At 49.6% G+C, this 21052-nt stretch overlaps 1 protein-coding gene across 1 annotated transcript; it reads right to left on the bottom strand.

The window, feature by feature from the left end:
- Positions 1-1666: 1666 nt before the first annotated feature.
- Positions 1667-20249, bottom strand: Fam166c (family with sequence similarity 166 member C). The gene is made up of 4 exons (XM_036170335.1): positions 20176-20249; positions 6123-6393; positions 3816-3928; positions 1667-1886 (listed from the first exon to the last, which is right to left on the bottom strand). The coding sequence occupies exons 1-4, from the start codon at positions 20247-20249 to the stop codon at positions 1742-1744; spliced, it is 603 nt and encodes a 200-aa protein (XP_036026228.1). The 3' UTR covers positions 1667-1741.
- Positions 20250-21052: the final 803 nt, after the last annotated feature.

Below are 21052 nucleotides of genomic sequence, written 5' to 3' on the forward strand. Positions count from 1 at the left end.
ATTTGGCCACTCCAGGGACACTTTGGGGTCCAGCTGGCCAGAGACTCTGGGACACGAGAAGCTCATCATGGGAACTTGCGGGAGCTGCCAGATGGCTACCTGCTGGGCACGTGATTTTCCTCAGCTATGTGGGCCTGAGGGAGGCAGCTACTCACTGATGACACAGGAAAGGGTCATTTTGTCATAGTGTGCATTTGAATCTCATCTCTAGGTCCTGGCTCACCTGTTCTAGGGGCCAGAGGCACCCAATGCTCAACAAAGTCCCCTTGATCTAATCCAGGAGGGGCTGGAACGTTGGAGGAGCCCAATGGTGTAGTCCACTCCTGAGCCGAGATCTCCTCCCCAGCACCACCCATGGGGCTGTTCTGTCCTATCCCCTGCCTGTCAAAGTCCCAGGAGGTCGTAAGCAGTCATGTTGTGCGAGCAGACTTTGACCCTCAAAGGTCACCTAGCCTTGTGACCTTGACACCCACTCCCTGTGGCCTTGTTGTCAAGAGTAGTTTAATCCCAGCTCACCACCTCAAGCTCTTCAACAAATAAGCCCCCTGGGCGGTGGTGGCACATGCCTTTAGTTCCAGTACTTTATAGGCAAAGGCAGGTAGATCTCTGAGTTCCAGGCCAGCCTGGTCTACAGAGTGAGTTTCAGGACACTCAGGGCTATGTAGAGAAACTGTGTCTCAAAAAACCTTTTAAAAAAAGAAAAAGAAAAAAGGAAAGAAAAGAAAAAGGAAGGAAGGAAGGAAGGAAGAAAGGAAGGAAGGAAGGAAGGAAGGGAGGAAAGAAGGAAGGAAGGAAGGAAGGGAGGAAGGAAGGGAGGAAGGGAGGAAAAGGAAGACATTCGCTCAAGGGTAGATACTCAGCCAGCTCCTGCCACTCCGTGCTGAATACATGATGTTCAAAATGGCTTCTTCCCTCAAGAGCCGCCCCACCCCACTGCCAGGCCTCTCAGGATCATAAAGACCCCTTCTGTCTCCACATGGGTGTGTGAGAAGCCAGAACTGGGGAGCCCAAAGGATCTGGTTCAAATCTTGTCTGTGCCATTTCCTTACTGTGTGTGCCTGGGCAACTTTCTCAGCATCCTGGAAGTTCCACATCTTCAGTGAAGCGGGAGGGTGATGCGGTCCTCACAAGTTATCGTACGACAAGGCTCCAGGGAGAATTCCTTCCCGTGTGGGAGGGTCAATTTGATTGGACTAAGAAACACCTAGGGAGTTAGTGCCACACACTTTTGCATGCATCCATGAGGGTGTTTGCAGAGACAATTAACTGAGGGTGGAAATCTCACTCCGAATGTGAGCAGCACCATCCCACGGGCTGGGAGTCCCAGACTGAGTCAAGGGAAAAAGAAGAAGTCAGCTGAGCATCGACACCCAGGGCAATTGTTGGGGTGTCATGACACCCACTTCGAGACAAGGGCGGGTGTTCTCAGTTATACTAGTGAAAACAGATGTGAGGTCTCCATACCTGAGTGACCTGCCTGGGTGGACCTGCGAGCTGGACCCTTGTCAGATCCACTGGCCCCACCTGGCTCAACCTGGGAGCAGCTAGGTGGCCCACAGCAGCTGGACTCTGTGTCTTAGTTTGAATCTCTCAGGCTTAGCCCTCCCCAGGCGCTCAGGATACCTTCATGCGTGGCTACAGGACCCAAAAGAGAGGCACATGGGAAGGTTGTGGCTGAAGATTTTATTGCAAGCCAGCCAGCCTGGTCAAGCCAAGGCTCCCTGGCGTCAGCCACCTGGCTTCAGGCTCTGAACTCGAAATAGAGATCCCTCCTCCGCCGCTCCTGTGAGGAGACTCTCTTCCCCGACGGGAAAGTCTGAGAGTGCTTCAGGTAGTCAGGGGACACTCTTAAAAGGTGCCACTTATTCTTCGGGGTGAGAGGAGGCCTGGGGGTGAGGACGGGGCCATTGTCAGGCAGAGTGCCTAGTGGGGAGGGTAAAGAGTGTTCCCCATAGCTGCATGTACCCACAATAGCTTTGGGTCCCTGTAGTCACATCTGCTAAGTCACACGGACTTGGGTATGGTGTCTGGTCCCATCTCCGGCTGGGAAGAAAGCCATGTAACAATGCACGGCTGTTACTATTACCCTTTTGGCTTTGTTCTCAATGAAACTCTGCATCCAGAGCACTTAACGTAATGCAAGGCAAGGAGTAAACCCTCGGCAGTTACAGGAGATGATGGCTGAGGATGATGGAACGGTAAAGATGATGGTGGTGGTGATAGATGGTGAAGGTGATAATGATGAGTGGAAGGTAACAGGGGTAATGATGGTGATGGTAGTGATGGTAGTTATGAAGATAGGTAAGGTGAGGATGGTGATGATAAGGATGATGATGATGGTGGTGAAGGTGATGGTTGTGATGGTGGTGATAGTGGTACTGATAGTGGTGATGATGATATGTTGATGATGGTGGTGAAGGTGATGGTTGTGATATGTTGATGATGGTGGTGAAGGTGATGGTGATAGTGATAATGATAGTGGTGATGATGATATGGTGATGATGATATGGTGATGATGATATGGTGATGATGGTGATGGTAGTGATGGAATTCCAAAAACAAGCTGAGACTCTCCAGGCTACAGAACTGATTGCTGACCTTCCCTAGGCATTTAGGATTAACTGTCTGTGTCAGGCACTGTCAACAGAACAGCCTACCGGGTGATTTGGTGAAGAAAGAGATATAAGGACTCCAAAGATTCAAGAAGAACACATCTGGCAAGATCTCGGGAGACCTGTCCCCAAGGACACTCTGACTGAGAACTGCATCATTAGAGAGCTGCTCAACGCAAAGGCTGAGTTGACTGCAGCAGACATGGATTTCCTCCCCAGATGCGTCTCCAACTACCAGGCCACCTGGCCCACTTACCAACAGACCCATCTATCTTACCGAGACGCTTCTGGAGGCAGTGAGACAATGTCTGCAAACTATGTGGGAACAGTTGCTTTACCTGAATGCTGAGGCCAGGGCTCTTGAGGTGAGCAGGGGTTAGTATGGGTTAGAAACCCCAAAACCTGTCCACTGACCTCCTAAGAGCCCCTCCCCAGACAAGGAGGTGGATTGTAAGAGTGGGGTGAGGAATGGGCTTGGAGTCTTGCTGGTCTCTAGCCCAGGCACAAGTCACCATGGCCCCCCAGCCACAGGCACCAGGAATAAGCTTTCGATCCCTTGGGTGGCAGGAGGGAATGACATTGCCTGACTCACCTTGCAGCAAAGGAGGTCTTCCCTGGAGGTGGGCCAAGGAAGTCTCCCAGATAGCCCCAGGAGTGGGGGCTAGAATGTAACATGCTTTCTTACATTTTTTTTAAACTTGGCTAGTTAGGTTTTTAAGGTATTTTCAAGTCCTTGGTGCGTGACTAGGTTCTTCTAGAACATCACAGACTGGGTTCCACAGGAGGGGACGAGACGGTGGGGGGTGGCAAGCTGGTGGCCCGTCTCTAGTCAATGTAGTGTCCTATTCAACCACCAGAGGGCAGCAGCAGCTCCAGGTTTGAACTGGTGCAGCTTTAAGGAAGGGGGCCATTGCCGAGGAAGCTGTGGGCAGGTTCCCACTAGCAAAAGCTGTGGAGCATGCATCAGGTCAGGAAAATACTTTCTGATTCTGCCCACGCAGGTGCCTGGCATTCTCCCTCCATAAATTGCTGGGCCTGGGACACCCCCCACCCCCCCCCCCCCCCCCCCCGCAGTGCAACTACCTGCCTCTGCAAGTCAGGCACCACAGGTTAGGTTGTTAATTGGTTCCGAGGGTCAGGGCTCTAGGGCTGGATAAGGAATGTGTGTGTGTTCACAGTAGAGAGGGAGACAGGGACACTCACAGGTCGGTGGGTAGTGGGTACCGGTCCCGCTCCTTCACAGGCAGCACGAAGTAGGGAACACGGGGCACTGTGCCAGTCTTGTCTTGGTAGTAGTTCCGCTGCTGCTGGACTGCCTACAGCTCAGCCAAAGAACACACAACAGGTTGTTGCTATGTCACCTGTTCCCAGCGATACCCTGGCAGGAGTGAAAAGAATCCTCCCAGGTTCCTGAGAGAGTCCCCAGGGGTCCTGAGGACTCATCAACTGCTAACCAGTTGTTCTCTATGCCTTAGTTCTTCCTCTGCCCATCAGGTATATGGATACCCACACGGCAGTTTTGCTACGGTGAATAAAAGAGACCAAGTAACTATGAGAAGTGCTGAAATCCCAGCTTAACATGTGCATGCCTAGCCACTGTCCACGCAAGCAAGCATGCCCTCAGCACACCTACTACCCATGTCCACACAGGCATGCCCTCAGCACACCTACTACCCATGTCCACACAGGCATGCCCTCAGCACACCTACTACCCATGTCCACACAGGCATGCCCTCAGCACACCTACTACCCATGTTCACACAGGCATGCCCTCAGCACACCTACTACCCATGTCCACACAGGCATGCCCTCAGCACACCTACTACCCATGTCCACACAGGCATGCCCTCAGCACACCTACCCATGTCCACACAGGCATGCCCTCAGCACACCTACCCATGTCCACACAGGCATGCCCTCAGCACACCTACTACCCATGTCCACACAGGCATGCCCTCAGCACACCTACTACCCATGTCCACACAGGCATGCCCTCAGCACACCTACCCATGTCCACACAGGCATGCCCTCAGCACACCTACCCATGTCCACACAGGCATGCCCTCAGCACACCTACTACCCATGTCCACACAGGCATGCCCTCAGCACACCTACTACCCATGTCCACACAGGCATGCCCTCAGCACACCTACCCATGTCCACACAGGCATGCCCTCAGCACACCTACCCATGTCCACACAGGCATGCCCTCAGCACACCTACCCATGTCCACACAGGCATGCCCTCAGCACACCTACTACCCATGTCCATATAAGCATGTTCTAAGCACACCTACCCATGTCCACACAAGCATGCTCTAAGCACACCACTGTCCACACAATCATTGCCCTAAGCACACCACTGTCCACACAGCGCAGCTTTTCCTTCACTCCTGGAGCAGGTGTGTCTGTGTGAGTCAAAATGGAGAGAAAGGCTGCCACTGTCACACTGAGATGGTCCCGTGGCTTCTCAAAGCCTGCGATTGTCTACTCATCCTGCCCCCCTGGGGAACTTCCCTTCTGGCATCAGACAATGGCTGCATCCTTCCTACCAGGCAGGGGTCTGGGGGGGGGGGGGGGGCTGGGGTGTGGGGTGTGTGAGGGAAGATGCTGTGAAGAGCAGGGCTCCTAGAGCTAGCATGAACCGAACCCTCTTTCCAACCAAGGGAACAGGTCTGTGTAGCACTGGGATCAACACTTGATGAGCCAGAGAAGCGGAAGTACCAGGGGGTGTGGCTAGGTCTCCTTCATCTCCAGCTCTTCACCAGACAATTTGGTACAATCTGGGCTGAGAATGACCTGGGACACACCCTTAAGGGAATGGGTACTATGGAAGGTTGGCAGGTATCGGGAAATTTCAGTGGACCCTTTGATTGTGTATGATGTTCCCTGGGGTTTGTTGGGGGCCTTTTCTTCAGGTAAGAAGTAAGCAAGTACCCTCATGCTGGTCCATTTCATGTCAACTTGATACACACTAGAGTCATTTTGGGAAAGGGGGAACCTCAATTGAGGAAATGCCCCCACCAGTTAGTTTGGTCTGTAGCCAAGCCTTGTGGGGGCATTTTCTTGATTGATGATGGATGTAGGAGGACCCAGGACACTGGGGGGGGGGGGGTTGCTACCTCTGGTAGGTAGTCCTGAGCAGCCATAGGGAGCAAGCCAGTAAGCAACATTTCCCCTGTAGCTTCTTGCTCTGGTTCCTGTCTCTAGGTTCCTGTCCTGACTTCCTTCGATAATGGAGTACAGCATGGAAGTGTAAATGGTGTTTTATAACATCAATAGAAACTAAGAGCCATAGAGTCAAAAAATTAGAGGGAGCAGAAGAAAGGGGCAGGGGCATCCCTGAAGGCTCCCCAACTACACTGGCTGTGGACTGAGCAAGACAGAGCCGTAGACACCTCTCGAATATGGGAGATCTCCCCTGGCCCTGAAACTCTGAAAAGGGCAAACCCGTCTCCCCAGCCACCCAGGCCTTCCCGGGCTGGGGCTGCAACCCCGGCAGGCAGCTCACCTGATAAAAGTTAGTGATCTCGAAGTTGCGGCTGCTGTCCAGGTTGGATCGGGTGTAGGTGGGCAGATGCAGCCAGCGATCCCAGTCCTGGGCCTGGTTGGTCAGCACCAGGGTGGGGTTAGGGGAGAAGATGGTGGGAAAGCGGCCTCCACTGAGGAGTGCGTAGCTCTTCTCTAAGGCTGCGTTGCGGAGGTCCTGGAAGTACTTGAAGGTGGTGTTGCCGTAAGAGGAGCCGAAGGAGGAAGCCACACTGGGGACGTGGCCTTTATACCTGTAGTAATAGCACGGAGGGGCTGGGTGGAGGAAGATACACGACATCCACAGCTAGTTCCCAGGCAGGCCCATGGCAAGTGAGGGTTCCCGCGTCCCTCTGGCTATGAAAGGGTTCCTAAAGAGCACTAGCCTGCTCAGGGCTTTGGGGGAAGATCACGTCAACACTTCCTTGGCACAGAGGGGTTGACTGGGTGGCTGTCCTCCAGACCATAGACCTCTGAACCTCTCGGGGAGCTTACAGGCAAATCACCCACGCACAGATCCCTCAGCTCTTCAGGGGCCAGCCAGAAGATTCTGGGCTCTGCCTAGCCCCGATTTTCCGCAGTCATCTCGTGATAGGGAAGAGAGAAGAAGTTGGTGGAACTCAGCAGTGAAATCCCGTGGGTGTTTGGTTTTCTATAGGACAGGCCCACCCGCCCTGGCCTTGTTCCTCCAAACAGAAGTCCCCTAAAGGAGTTGCACCTTCAACTAAACTTTTTTTTTCCCCCCAAGGCTGAGTAGCTGATGAAAACTTCAATGTTTTAACTGAAGAGGTTGGGATTGGAGAGGTTGGAATGTTGCAGGTCCAGAGTCTATTCACGTTCTGTCTTGAGCTATCTGTGGCCCACGAAACGGCCATTCTTTGCCCACTTTTGTGCCTGACCTAATATCCAGTGACTAATAGGTAAAAACCCTTTGAGTGGATTAACTTAAAACCCTATTTTCTACCAACCAAAAAGCTAAGGCTAAGTAAGAATGCCATCAGATAGCACGTGGGGACTATAACAGGAAACTGCCTGGAGCACCTACTCAGTGGTTCCACTAATGTATTTTTTTTATATAATTTATTTAATTTTATTTTATGTGCATTGGTGTGAGGGTATCAGATCTCCTGGAACTGAAGTTACAGACAGTTGTGAGGTGCCATGTGGGTGCTGGGAATTGAACCAGGGTCCTCTGGAATAGCAGCCAGTGCTCTTAACCACTGAGCCATCTCTCCAGCACCCCACTCCGATGTATTTGTAAAGTGTCTCTTGGTTCTGTTACTATACAAGCTTCATCCAACTGTTACCACGTTGGAATGCAGAATTCATGGTAACTGAACTCTGAGTTCTGGCCTCTGGACACCCCTCTTTGGCTCTAGAATAAACTCTTCTCTCCTTTGAGGTGAGAGTTGTTCTTTTTGAAAATGGCATACACGAGTACTGGATTTCCATCATTTCCATCCTTCCCTCTTCCAACTCCTCACACTCCTTCTCAAGATAATTGTGGTTTTCAGGTTGACATTCCCATGGCTTCTCAAGATGCTTAGTCAAGTGACCTGGGGGCCTTGACCGGGGCTCTGTGGTGCTAAACACCCTTGAACAACTCTTTTGATGCCAAGGAGGCCCAGAAAGAGGAACAGAAGATGTGAAAGACTTAGGGACCCTTCTGAGAGGGGAGAGCCTTGGCTACATGAGGCTCACAGAGCAAGGCTGCCCAGCACATGTCGGATGCGGACCAACGCTTTCCAGTCCCCACAGTCACTGTTGCTCTCCATCCCTCATCCTCCAACATCTGACTCTACTTCATGCTGCTGTTGACAGTGCTGCTGCTGACCTACCTGCTGTTAGTGCGGAGCACACCTCCCCTCCACCTGGAAATGTCGCTATTGCTTACCCTGTTCTTTGTACCCACTTCCCTGATCATTCTTTTGAGTCTCTTCAGCATTTTCCATTCTTCTTCTGAGAGAGAGAGAGAGAGAGAGAGAGAGAGAGAGAACTCCATAGATAGATAGATAGATGATAGATAGATATAGATGATAGATAGATAGATAGATAGATAGATAGATAGATAGATGATAGATAGATGATTGATAGACAGATGGGTGGATGGATAGAAAGACAGATAGATAGATGGGTGGATGGATAGATAGACAGATAGATGGGTGGATGGATGGATAGATAGATGATAGATGATAGATAGATAGATGATAGATGGGTGGATGGATAAATAGATACATGATAGATAGATAGATAGATAGATAGATAGATAGATAGATAGATAGATAGACAGAAGATAGATAGACAGACAGATGGGTGGCTGGATAGATGGGTGGCTGGATAGATAGATAGATAGATAGATAGATAGATAGATAGATAGATGGGTGGATGGATGGATGGATGGATGGATGGATAGATAGATAGATAGATAGATAGATAGATAGATAGATAGATAGATAGATGATAGATAGATAAATGATAGATAGATAGTAGATAGATAGATGGGTGGCTGGATAGATGGGTGGCTGGAGACAGATAGATGATAGATAGATAGATAGATAGATAGATAGATAGATAGATAGATAGATAGACAGGAGATAGATAGATGATAGATAGATGATAGACAGATAGATAGATAGATAGATAGATAGATAGATAGATAGAAGGCATACATAAATGGAGGTCAGAGGTTGATGTTGGGTGGTTCTTCCATTGCTCTCCACCTGAGTTTTTGAGACAGAGTCTCCAACTGAATCCAGAGCTTACCTGGTTGGACTGGCTCACTAGTGAGCACTGTGACCCCTCCAGACTCCCAGTGCTCAAGTTACTGATGTGTTCTGCCACACTTGAATTTTAAACTTTTATGTAGGTGCTAGGCAGCTGGACTCAGGCCCTCAATCCACCCCTGTCTTAGTCTTGTTCTACTGCTGTGAAAAGATGCCATGAACGAGGCATCTCTTATAAAAGGAAACACTTAATTGGGAGCTTGCTTAGAGTTTCAGAGGTTTAGTCCATCATCTTCATGGTGGAAAGCATAGCCCTGGAGCGGTAGCTGCAAGTTGCATCCTGATCCATAGGCGGAGAGGAAGAGAGAAACACTGGGCTTTTGAAACCTCAAAGCCCACCCCCAGTGGTGCACTTCCTTCAACAAGGCCACACCTCCTCTAACAAGGCCACACCTCCTGATCCTTCTAATCTTTTCAAACAGTTCCACTCCCTGGTATCTGAGCATTCAGATAGATGAACCATTCTTTTCCAAGCCACCACATTCCACTGTGGCCACCATAGACTTGTAGCCACACCATAATGTAAAATGCATTTAATCCAGCTTCAAAAGTCCCTATAGACTTCCACAGTCTCCACACCATTTAAAAGTCCAAAGTCCAAATCTCTTCTGAGACTAAGGCAATTGCTTAACTGTAACCTCCTGTAAAATTAAAATCAAAAAGCAGATCACATACTCCCATCATACAATGGCACAGGATAAACATTACCATTCCAAAAGGGAGGAAAGGGGGCACAGTGAGGAAATACTGGATCAAAAAGCAAGACCTAAAACCAGCTAGGCAAACTCCAAATCCCCCATCTCCGTGTCTGATGTCAAAGTGTTCTCCAGATCTCCAACCCCTTTCAGCTTTTTTGACTGCAACACACTTTTTCTTTTGCGCTGGTTCCACACAAGTTGGTGGCTCGGCAGACATCTCACACCTCTGGCATCTCCAACATCTTGAGATCTCCAACAAAATCTAGGCTTTACTTTCACAGCTTCACACAATGGCCTCTCTGGACCTCCATGCACAAACCCTGATGTGTATCTGGCCTCAGCAGCTTTCCTTAGCTGCAGAGGGAGATTCCACAACCCCTTTCCTGTATATTTCCTGGTAAAGCTAGAACCACACAATCAAAGATGCCAAGTTCTTTTGCTTGTAGGCCTGGAACTTGGTCCCTTTGTTCAATTACATATATATCAGCTTTCTGTTGTTGATGGAATCATTGCTTAAACTTTCAGAGTTTGAGGCCAGCTTAGTCTATATAGTAAGACTTCATGTGCTCCACCAGATGGTGAGCTTCTCAGATGCGGGATGGGATTGTGTTCTACATATTTGTGTCTCTGGTTCTTCATACTTGGTCTGACACATGGTATGTGGGGGGAAACCAAACTGTTTATTAAACAGATAGAATGACAAGCAGATAGAGTATCTACAGTAGTAGTGATGGGCACAGTTGAACCTAGATTAACCAACACCAGAAGGTCAGTGACCATGTTCTAGGGACTTCCAATACATGCCCTAAGAAGATGACCACTGTCCATGAGAACTGAGGTCCAGCCACACACCAGGGCAATCCCAGTTAAGCCCTGGTGGTACAAGGAACTGCAGCTTGTCTACTTCTACATTCCAGACACCCATCCTGCCTCAAGGGTTCTGTGTCTCCAGAGGCCCCCCTTGGGCTGCTGCCTCCTTACCAACAGGTGGAGGCCTAGAATGCATGATTTCCTTCCCTGCATCTTCAGAAAAAAATGGCAAGAAAATATGTAGAGTGGCAAGTAGACCTGTTGGCTGCTTTCCATTGTGATCAAAATATTTCAAATCCTTCCAGTTTCTGGTCCTGTTGTTTCCACCAGTGGGCCTGCCTGGGATCTAGTAGCAAGGATGTGCCTGGGTCAGTCAGGGCAGTGTGTAAAGTGAGCCACAGAGGTGGCCAAGCTAGGAGACTCCATTCCTGGCTCCATGGGTCTCTCTCCAGCCCCTTTCTCTATTCTTTTACTTCATATGATCTTGATGCTTTCCCATTCACTTCAGAGCCCTTTCTTCTGATCCTCCTGGACTTCCTGCCAACAGCCTCCTCTGACATAGAAATTGAGGGCTCAGGAGTCTTTGGTGCCCTCTCTGTGAGCCTGTGTGGTCACCTTGGCCACCTCCAGAAGACAGAGTCCTCCTTTCTACCATGGCTCACCTCCTGGGCCTGGAGTCTATCTTGCTCAACTTCCTGGTAGGTCTCTTCTGTTTCTCTCAGCCTCTGCCCTTCCTCCCTGCCATTTTTAATTTCCTCCTTTTCTCCTCACTTTTGCCCTCTGCCTAAGGATGTGCCCTAGTCTTCTCTGGACTGTGAAGCTCTATAGGACTTTGCTGCCTCTCACATCCCACCTTCCTCTTTCTTTATGTCTCTCTCTAAGGAAGGCCACAGAACTTCTGCCTTTGTTCCCTCAACCCTACTCTTTCCTGACCTCTCCTGGCCCCACTTCTGTCCCCACCACTGAACCATAAACCAAGGTTTATCCAATGTCATGAATCCAGGGCCATCCAATGTCTTCAGTTCACATTGCTCCTCTGCTACATTTGTACCAATGATGATCCCTGTTTGGAAGGAAGCAACTCTGAGAAGCAGAAGCAGAGTTCCTGAGAAGTCTCATGCTATAGAGGAAACCTCCTTAAAATATAGCTTCAATAAGCTGCAAAGTCATAAAAAAAAAAAAACCAGGTATGAGAGGGAGGTATTGCTTCACCTTTCCTTAGTCCTAATTGGACTGGAGCTCCATGACTCTCTTGCAGCTATGTTGGGGGGCACCTGAGGGTGAGTTGACTGGGAATGTTGGACTGCTTGTAGTTTTCTCTCCTCCTTTTCTTTGTAAGGAGAGATGCATGTTTTGCCTCTCCATGCCAGAAATCCCTATTAAATGTTTTCCTTATAAGAATTGTCATGGTCATGGTGTCTCTTCACAGCAGTAGAAATCCTAAGATACCACACCAATTTAAAAAAGAAAAGAATGGAGATGGGAAGAAATGTGGGTTGTAGAGAACGTTCTACAGGAAGCATGACCTGAGACTATCACACTAGCCAAGAGGCCAGTCAGTCCTTTCCCAGCATGAAGATGTAGAAAATAAAATCCTCACAGGCTCTCCCTAAAAGAAGTGTTCAGTGACAAAACCCTGCCAAACAAGGGGTGATTCAAAGGAAAAATTAAATTCAGTCAAGCAGAGCCTCTGTGACAATGAAGGCTGGTGATCTTCCAACCTATTCAAGAGCAGGACTAGGAATAGCAGCCAGGTGAGCACTGCTTGCAGAACAGGGGTGAATGTTATAAAACCTGTCAAGGTAAAAATAACCTGAGCAACCAAAATTGAAAGGTGGGTGGAGGGGAGATGGGAGCATACTAAGAATGTCTCCGAACAGTCAACCCATGCCATCGAAAATGGAAATGCCATCACAAGTACACGACATAATGACTCTCTCAGCCTTTGTTGGCTTTTAGCTCTTCTTCCTGCCCACCCCCACCCCCACGCACCCAAGGATCTTGGAGGGATATCTTTTTCTGATGAGTTGACATTTATCTAAAGTCTGCCTAGTCTTCCCTTTTATTTCAGTTTCTTTCTCTTCTATTGTAGTGAGATTAAATTTCACACTTTCATTTTGAAGTAGCAAATAAGGTCTGATTGTATTTTTTTACAAAATCGATTTTATGTGACTTCACATCTGTCCTTCATCTGGCCCTTTTTTTAAACCTAAGGTAGGGTTCACCAAATGGGTGTTGGACTTGGGAAGAACTACTGCTTCCATTTCTTTGTATATGCATCTGAGAGAGACAGACAGACAGAAGATAGACAGACAGAGACAGAGCTAGACAGGCAGAGAGAGGTTAAAAAGTGCCTTTCTGGGAACCCACTGTGTGGTGGCACAATGCTACAGCACGGAGACATAAGCTCCGACTCTCAGGCAGAAGTCATGGTGTCACGAGGTTGTGTCCTGTCTGCCATGCCATGTAGGCAACCAGCAAGGACCAGCTCCAAACCAAGCTGGACCATGGTCAGGGTTTTCATGAAAAGCCAGGAGGGAGGCCCACTCTGTGGGTGGGTACCGGCAGAGTTTCCTTTGGGAGATAGAGAAGTGGGTTGGAGAGGTCTGGTGGAAGGTCAGTTCAAGTCATGAGTCATTTCGGTATTACATCCATTGTTCTCTCTTCAAAGATTGGCTTCCTTGGGGAAACCTCACCATGAAAGACTTCCATCTCCTATGCACTAATGATGCCTGGCTCCATCTCCAGCCCCAGCTATTCTGCTTACAGATGCTCATACTCTGCTCGCTCACTTCCCCTTCTGCCCAGTATTATTGTAGTGGGTAGCCATTCCAGCCTTAGCCTGGAAGTTCCAAACTCCAATGAGGCTTTGGTAATGGTTACACCTACAAGGCAGGGCTGAGAGAGCACGCTGAAGACCCAGGATCCAAATAGGAGGGAGCTCTTGGTGCCCGGACCCTGGATGCTGGAGGTAGATGGAGCAGAGTTCTCCAGAGAACACCGCCGGACTGTGCCAGACTCTACAACCTACCTATCCCTTCATTTGTAAGTTACCCCACAAAATAAACCTCCCTTTTAACTATGTGGAGTGGCCTTAATAATTTCACCAATATATTATAATGCTACCCTTGCTAACACTGCCCCATCCAGCAAACAGTGGTCAGCCATTTCTTCTCCAGTATCCTGCACACAGACCTCCCTCTCTCCTGTTCATATATTCCCCAAATCTCTCTCTGCCTTCCTCTCTCCCACAACTATGCTGACCAGGACAACCTCAATTCTCCTAGAGTCTTTCCTCAACTAAGTCCCACCCCCTTCTCATCCCAACCATCCCTCCCCCCAACATCACTGTACCCTGTGTCTTCCTCACCATTGCCCACTTCCTTCTAGACACCCAGGTCTAGCAGAGGCATACACAGTGTCGTGCCCTAAGCCTCTGATGCCATCAGTAGCTCCTCTGTCTGGAGGGCTGATCTTCTGCCCTCAGGGGACTTGCCTTCTACTCACTTGGGAAGAGCTGGTCCTCTGAGTTGCCTCCCTGACCTCACCCTGGACCTCATTGCCATTTTCACGCTTACATTCAGACCCAAGTCCACACACATCCTGGGTAGTATTTTGTTTTGTCAACTTGACACAGAGTCATCTGGGGAGAGGGAACTTCAGCTGAGAAAACGCCTCCATCAGATTGCCTGCAGGCAAGTCCACGGGGGGGGGGGGGGTGTATTTTTTTTTAATGAGTGATATAGGAGGTGCCACTCAGGACAGGTCATCCTGGGTCATATGAGAAAGCAGGCTGAGCAAACTATAGGGAGCAAACCAGTAAGCAGCACCCCTCCATGGTCCTTGCTTCAGCCCCTGCCTCCAGGCTCCTGCCCTGCTTGAGCTCCCACCTTGGGGTGATTAGATCTGTAAGGCAAATAAACCCTTTTCTCCTCAAGCTGGTTCTGGTCAGTGTCTTACCGCAGCAACGGAAAGTGAGCTAAGACAGCCTTGGCCTACTCTGTGTTCTTCCCAAGCCCCAGAGCCAGCACTTAACACATGCTCACGGGAGGAGCGAGAAGTCCAGATCGCTGGCGGCACAGTCTCTCTGGCCTGTTCTAAAGGGAGTTCAGATTTCTAAAGCGCATGCAGCATCCCACCCACAAGGCATTGGGGCCTCTTCCCAAGAAAAGAGCTGTGGAGATGAGACTTGCCCTTGGGAGTCTTCTCTTCACCACCCCCAAGCTCCCTGCCACGCTCCTCCTCTGCTCCCTGCCTCCTACCCTCTCTGAATGCCAAGGTATTTGCATCCCAATAGAATAGAACCCCCCTCCTCCGCAGCGCTCTTCAGTTCTGCCTGGCTTCCCTTCTGAATCCGCAGCTCTGCCAGGTGTGTGTATGTGTGTGTGTGTGTGTGTGTGCACGCATTCTCATTATTTAGCACTCAGAGGACTCATCAAGAAGCTAGGCGCAGGTCCCTTGGCTGCACCCGGATGTGTGGGCCTTCAGCGGACCCCATAGGGCTCCATATTAGAACCTTCTGCTGCCGTTTTCATTGGCCCTGTGACAGGGGAATGGCAGGTTTTATAACTGAGCGTTGAACGGTGGCACAAGCTCATCCCCTCCCCACCCCTTCTTTCTGTCCTTGCCTGTTCATCTGCCCCCATGTTTCTCCATCTACCTGCACACACAAGCCGGGAGATGCTGAGCCGGGCTCCTGGGCCAAGACCACAAATGGATTCTAAGGCCCATTGTGGATCACTGTGTGTGCAGGGAGCAATCCCATCCCTGCCTCTTAAGAGCACTGGCTGGCCCCATAGCTGACATTAAAATTAATTACCATGAGCATCAGGGATCCCTTGAGCAGCCTTATTAACTAATTAACTTGCTACATTCGCCGTGTTCCCATTCTGTGCACAGACTCTTCTCTGCTCTACCTTCCACCGAGGACAGAGCGAGCTGATGGCATCCTCCTACCCTACCCCAGCCCTTGGCAGACCCTGTGAGGGCTCCCCACTGCCTATGGCGAGCTTTTGGGGAAGGGTGTCCCTACCTGTGGGGCTGTGTGAGGGATCTTACCAACCTTGTTCTTAACTTTCCTATTGAAGCTTCCCCGCTCCAGCCAACTAGACTGCTGCTTTGAAAATACAGATCCTCCAGCCCTTGCTTCTGCTCAAGCCCTTCCCTCCACCCAGAAGGCTCCCTCCCTCCTTTGTGATCCTGCCTGCCATTCCAGGTGTTGTTAAGAGTACTCTTTTTCTTAAACAGTGCTGTGTATTGAACCTAGGGCCTCATGCATGCTAGGCAAGTAAACTAAATTCCTAACCCAAGTACTCTCCTTCACAGGAAGCCTCTACTGATGAATTCCGAGGCCCTGCTCACCCCCTGTTGTCTCTTTGACCTGTTCACATTCTGTTGTATTTGAAATGGTCTGAACCCTTGGAATATTCTTCCTACTGCTTCTATCTGTGCTCCTACCGTACCCACCCAGCAGATGCTCTGTAAGTGTTTATCTCTAGGAAAGGAGGAGAAGAACCTCTGATATGTAGCCCGGGTTTCCAGGCTCCCGACGCTCTGTTCCCAGGGGCTTCTTAATGCCCCAGCTTGTGTGAGAGGCACCGGTTACCTAAGAACCACCCCAACTCAGTTTAGGGCTGAAATCTGAGAGATAGCCCTGGGGCAGAGGTTCGGGAACCACACTGGGAAGAAAGGTAAACAGCTTGCCAGAGGACCCCAGCAAATGAGAACAGGTATCCACTGAGGAGGAGAGCACTACTAGATGGGACTTCCTGAAGGGCAGAGTCTAGAGGAGGAGAGGGGGGCTCTGGAGTCTAATGTCTGCTTGAATGCCCCCTGCTCAGGCAGCTGGGATGAGACTCACGGAAGGTAGCTCCCTGCTGGCCTTCGTCAGACCCTGCAGCCTAAGGCTGAGCTGTCAGAAGTACACACAGGAAGGTTGCACCCTGGGAGAATCCTTTTAAAGGATGCTTAGTCTGGTGCCTGCTCCGTCACAAAGGTCCTCCACACTGGAATCACCTGGGAGGCCTGAAAAACCTCATCCTCATGCTTAGCCCAACCAATAGCATCAGAACCTCTAGGTGTGGCCCACAGAGGGGCACAAACCAAAGCTCTCAGATCGAACAGCCATGTCTACATCAGTAGAGACAGCCTTTGGGTCATACTCCACGATGGACTGGCCCATCTTGGAGGCTGCACCTCGATGTGCTAGGCCTGCCCTGAGCCCTGGCCAACCCCATCCCCTTTGTCCCACCTCCTCAGATGAGGGAATGGTTTGCTGGTGGTACTTGCTTGATCTGGCCTCAAAAGAGTGGTTACTAAAACTTCAGAAATCTGTCTGGTGTTTAAAAGGCTAGTATTAAAAAACAAATGAATAAATAGCTAGTGTAAAAAAATTGAGTTATTTAAAGTTGTAATTAAACAAATGGTATGAAAAACTAAGATAATAAGTGTGCAAATAATCACCAGGTATTCAACTCTGTCTACTCACATTCTTCCTATACATATGTATTTACGATAAAGTTTAACTTATAAATTGTGTACAACTATAGATTAGCAATAACTAATGGTATAATGGGACAATTACAATAATATACTAATAAAATTATTTAAAGCTTATGAATTATTTGCCTCTGGAAGTTTCTATTCTTATTTGCAGACTGAGATTGACTTTGGGTAACTGAATTGCTGAAATTAATAACCTATGTAGTGATGTATCACCACACCTCTTCTTAGCTTTAGGGCCGCCATTCTGACATCTCAAAACTAAGCTACCTCTGGAGGGTTTCTGACACAGATCCAGGTGAATGCTACAACTCCATGCTTTCTCCTCTGGAGTGAGCTTCAAGAAGCAGGCTGGGCATGCATGAATGTAAAGAGAAAGCTAAATGTGAATGGAGGTAGAGAGCCAGGGAAGGCGTCACCCACACCCGATCTGCAGGCAGAGGGCAGACTCTCACAGGAGCTAGTCTTATCCCTTAAAAAGGCTTATGATCCCAGGGCCTTGGGCCCAAGAGTTCTTTCTTTACACAGTAGAGTGTGGCACCTAAGCCAGGTATGTACAGATAGTATCTACAATCTATAGACGTTGTCTGGACAATGTGCCACTTAGGAACAGCAAGAAACAAAACAGGCCATTTTGACAGCCATTTGAACACTGTCATCACCACCATCATTGTAATCATCATCATCATCACGATCACTATCATCCTTCTCATCTGGTGCTACCCTCTGCAGCTTGAGGCTTTGAGCACAGTAGTATTCTAACAGTAATAGATAACATCTACCAAGTGGGTGGCTTTGTGTATATTGGCTGATTTACTTTCTTTCACCTTGCATGCATTGTCTTCATTTAATAGATAAGCTAAGTAGAACAGAGTGGGGCTAAAGAGCTTCCCCAAGGTAATGAAATGATGAGACCCTTATTCAAATCCAGGCAGGCTGACTCCAGCATCTGTCTACTCTGTTCCTCTCCCTGCCCAATAAAATGGGACCTGTGATGGGCTCCATGAAGGTTCAGGGTAGATACTGGGATAAAGCAGAATATTAAAGCCATGAGGGCATGTGGAGTGGGCCTGGGAAAGGTTCTCATTCCTCCTCTTGGTTGGTATGAAGACCTTTGTATTTATTAATTTTGGGGGAGGGGGGACGGTGCCATAATGTGCCATGCCCGGTGTGGGGAGGTCAGAGGACACCTTTCAGAAGTGGGTTCTCTTCTCCTTCCACCATGCGGGTCCAGGTATTGAACTTGGGTCATCAAGTTCCTTTACCTGCTGAGCCATCACACTGGGCCATAGAGACCTTTTTACAGAGGGGGCTTGAAAAGGACATATCACAGTGTGGACATGGCACATACTTGGGGAGTTATGGTGTTACTGCCAGGCACCAGAGACCTGGCTCCATCCCAGCTCTTACAGTCACCAGCAGATCATGCACAGACCCCTGTGGCCTCCATGCCCATATCTGAAACAGCAAGGAGGTGGGCTGTGAGAGCAGTGTGGTCCTAACTAACCCAGTATTCTCTGCCTGTGGATAAAACTACAAAGGAGGTGGTTTGAGTGTCAGGAGAGACTGGCTGTTCTTTAGAATCTGTGATTAACGTTTGAAAAAGAACAGAAAAAAATAATAATTATCCAAGCGAGGTAGGGAATCCTGGATTCTTTCATTAAGTTAGCGGAATTGCCAGGGAGGTGTAGAAACACCAGATGTCTTGATTCATTCCTTGTTGATGGGGACCTTTAAGGAAAGCATCTCTCTCCCAGAAAGATCTCAACAAGGAAGCAGCAGACATGGGCTCAGCTGCCCAGCCGAATCCAGGCCAGTAAAGCCTCCTTTATGGCCCATTCGTCATTACTATTCCTAAAGGCATCATGGGGTAGGATGCGGCATTCAATGGAACTGTAGACAAGTGGTAGGTTTAGAAAGACGCTGGGGGCGCTACCCTGAGATCACAGCTCCCATAGCTTCCAGAGTGAGGGAATTGTGGGATTGGGCTGCAGACACACCAGGCCTTGCTCTGTAGGCAGTAAGGGACCAAGGGTTCTGACAGCAGAAGCTTTTCCAATAAAAGCCTGTGGAGGCTTCAGAAAAATAAAATATCAATGTATCATGACAGACACCCAGACTATGGCAAAAGCACTGCTAGCCGTGGCCACAAAGATGAATATGTAACAAATCTTAAGTATTGACATGAGACCCAAGCCTGGTGCCATAGACTTCTAATGCCAGCACTTGGGGGGGGGGGGAGGCTGAGGCATGAACAGTCCAAGGACAGCTTAGCCTACCACAGAGTTCAAGGTCAGCCTAGGTACCTTAGACCCTGTCTCAAAATCTAAAGAAAAGAACATCTAAATAGAAGGCTGGGGCCCCTCAAGGGCAATCTCCCCCCATTTGTCTCTATTTCCCCAGGGTCCCCTAACACCTGGCAATGCCCCATGAGCACTCAGCATCTTTTCCAAGTGAAGAATGAGTGAATAGACAAGCCCCCAGGCAAGCTGATCCCACACTCCTGGCTTGCTTTTGGGAAGCCTTTGTATAGCCAGCTTTGTCTGGTGGCAACCAAAGCAGCTTCCCAGCTGACTGGACACCAGAGAAAGGTCCTGTCCACAGACAGGCAGGATGGAAACTGAAGCCCCAGACTCGGGTTGCAGCTACTTCAGTGTTTCTGACAAGGATGGCAACACAATGGACCCTCCAAGCCTTGCTGCTTCTGCTGGGGGAAAAAAACCAAACCCTCAAATGTTAGGCAAACTCTACTGTGTTCTGTTGAGGCTGGTGGTTTTCATTTTGCAGTCTGTTCAGTGTGCAGAAGAGAGTATGTGTAAAAATCAGGTGGAAAGTGTACTCTACCAACTGTCAAATACTGCCCTGCCAGATTCTGCCAGCCGTGCCCACCCAGCCCCAGTTCCTCCTTCAATCCATAAATACTCATATTCCTGGAAAATCCGGCGTGCTCCCCCTCACATTGTTGCTCTGTGAGCGAGGCTGCTGCTTCAAACACACACACTTTTCATCTCCTCTTTCTCCCTCACTCTGGCCCCATCCATAGCAAATGGCATCATCCTGGGCTAATTCTCAACCATCAACTTCTCCAGCTCTATCACCTGCCATTGCCTGTTGTTGAAACCCAAGGAGGAAAAACTGGCCGGGTGGGTTTCCTTGAAGTCTCCCCCAAACTGGGAGGGCGGAGCCTCGGCATCCCGGGCCCCGACCCGCAGGTTCAGGTGTGCCAGGGTGCCTGGTAGCTTACCCGGGCATGAGAGCGGGGGGCACAAAGGCGGCATTGAATTCGGTCATTAGTGTGCCCGCGCTACGGGAGGCCATGGTGGGGGCGCTGTGGCTTGGCTCAGCCCTATGGTAAACAGCCAGCTGGTCACCCGGCAACCACATGCCTGGCAACCCGAGTTCGTTCTGGGACAGTGAGTCCACTTTGCAGTGTGCTCCCTAGACCGCCTCCCTTGCGGGCCTGAGAGGATGCCCCCTACCCCTATTCCCACCCCCACCAATGTACCGTGTGGCTCCGCCGAGTCTCCCTGGTATCCAGCCTAGGTGTTCATATTTATGGAGCTCACAGATGGTACGGAAGTAGCTCTCGGTGATCCACTTTGGACCACTAGGACGCCCAGAGCTCCCTTCACCCTTGCAGCTCCGGAACTGGGTCCATGGTGGGCCTCACTTGATGTGTGGTTTCCCAGCCCTGTCGTTTGGGTGTTCCTCCTTCATGTCTTCATTACCCTCTCCTCTCTCACGTTCCTCAGAAAGAGTGAGCTGTGTTTGACGATTTGCACTTGTAAGCCCATCTTCAGAGGCTGAGGCAGGAGGATTGCTAGTTTTGAGGATAGCCTGGGCAACTTGGTGAGAACTTCCAGGAGCAGAGGGGCAGGGGGAGGGTGTGCATGTTATTGTTTGAGTCTAGAATATCCCTCACAGGCTCCTGTTTTGAGCCTTGTTCCCAGGGTGGGTGTGACTTTTGAGACATAGAATCCTGTAGGAGACGGTACCTGGCTGGAGCAAGTGGGTTACTAGGGGCCACCCTTGGAAAGTTATGCCTTGGCCCCTGGTTCTGGCCTCACTCTGTTTTCTGATGGCTGAGATGAACGGGGCTGTTCTTCCATGCCTCTCCACTG

Source organism: Onychomys torridus, chromosome 21 (assembly GCF_903995425.1).
Source record: "Onychomys torridus chromosome 21, mOncTor1.1, whole genome shotgun sequence".
NCBI classification, from domain to species: Eukaryota; Metazoa; Chordata; class Mammalia; order Rodentia; family Cricetidae; genus Onychomys; species Onychomys torridus.

Coding starts and splice junctions, on each gene's coding strand:
- Fam166c (XM_036170335.1), bottom strand. CDS start 20,249: ATGGCCTCCCGTAGCGCGGGCACACTAATGACCGAATTCAATGCCGCC. Junction 6,394..20,175: donor CCCCCCGCTCTCATGCCCGG/GTAAGCTACCAG, acceptor CTATTACTACAG/GTATAAAGGCCACGTCCCCA. Junction 1,887..3,815: donor TACCCACTACCCACCGACCT/GTGAGTGTCCCT, acceptor CCTCACCCCCAG/GCCTCCTCTCACCCCGAAGA.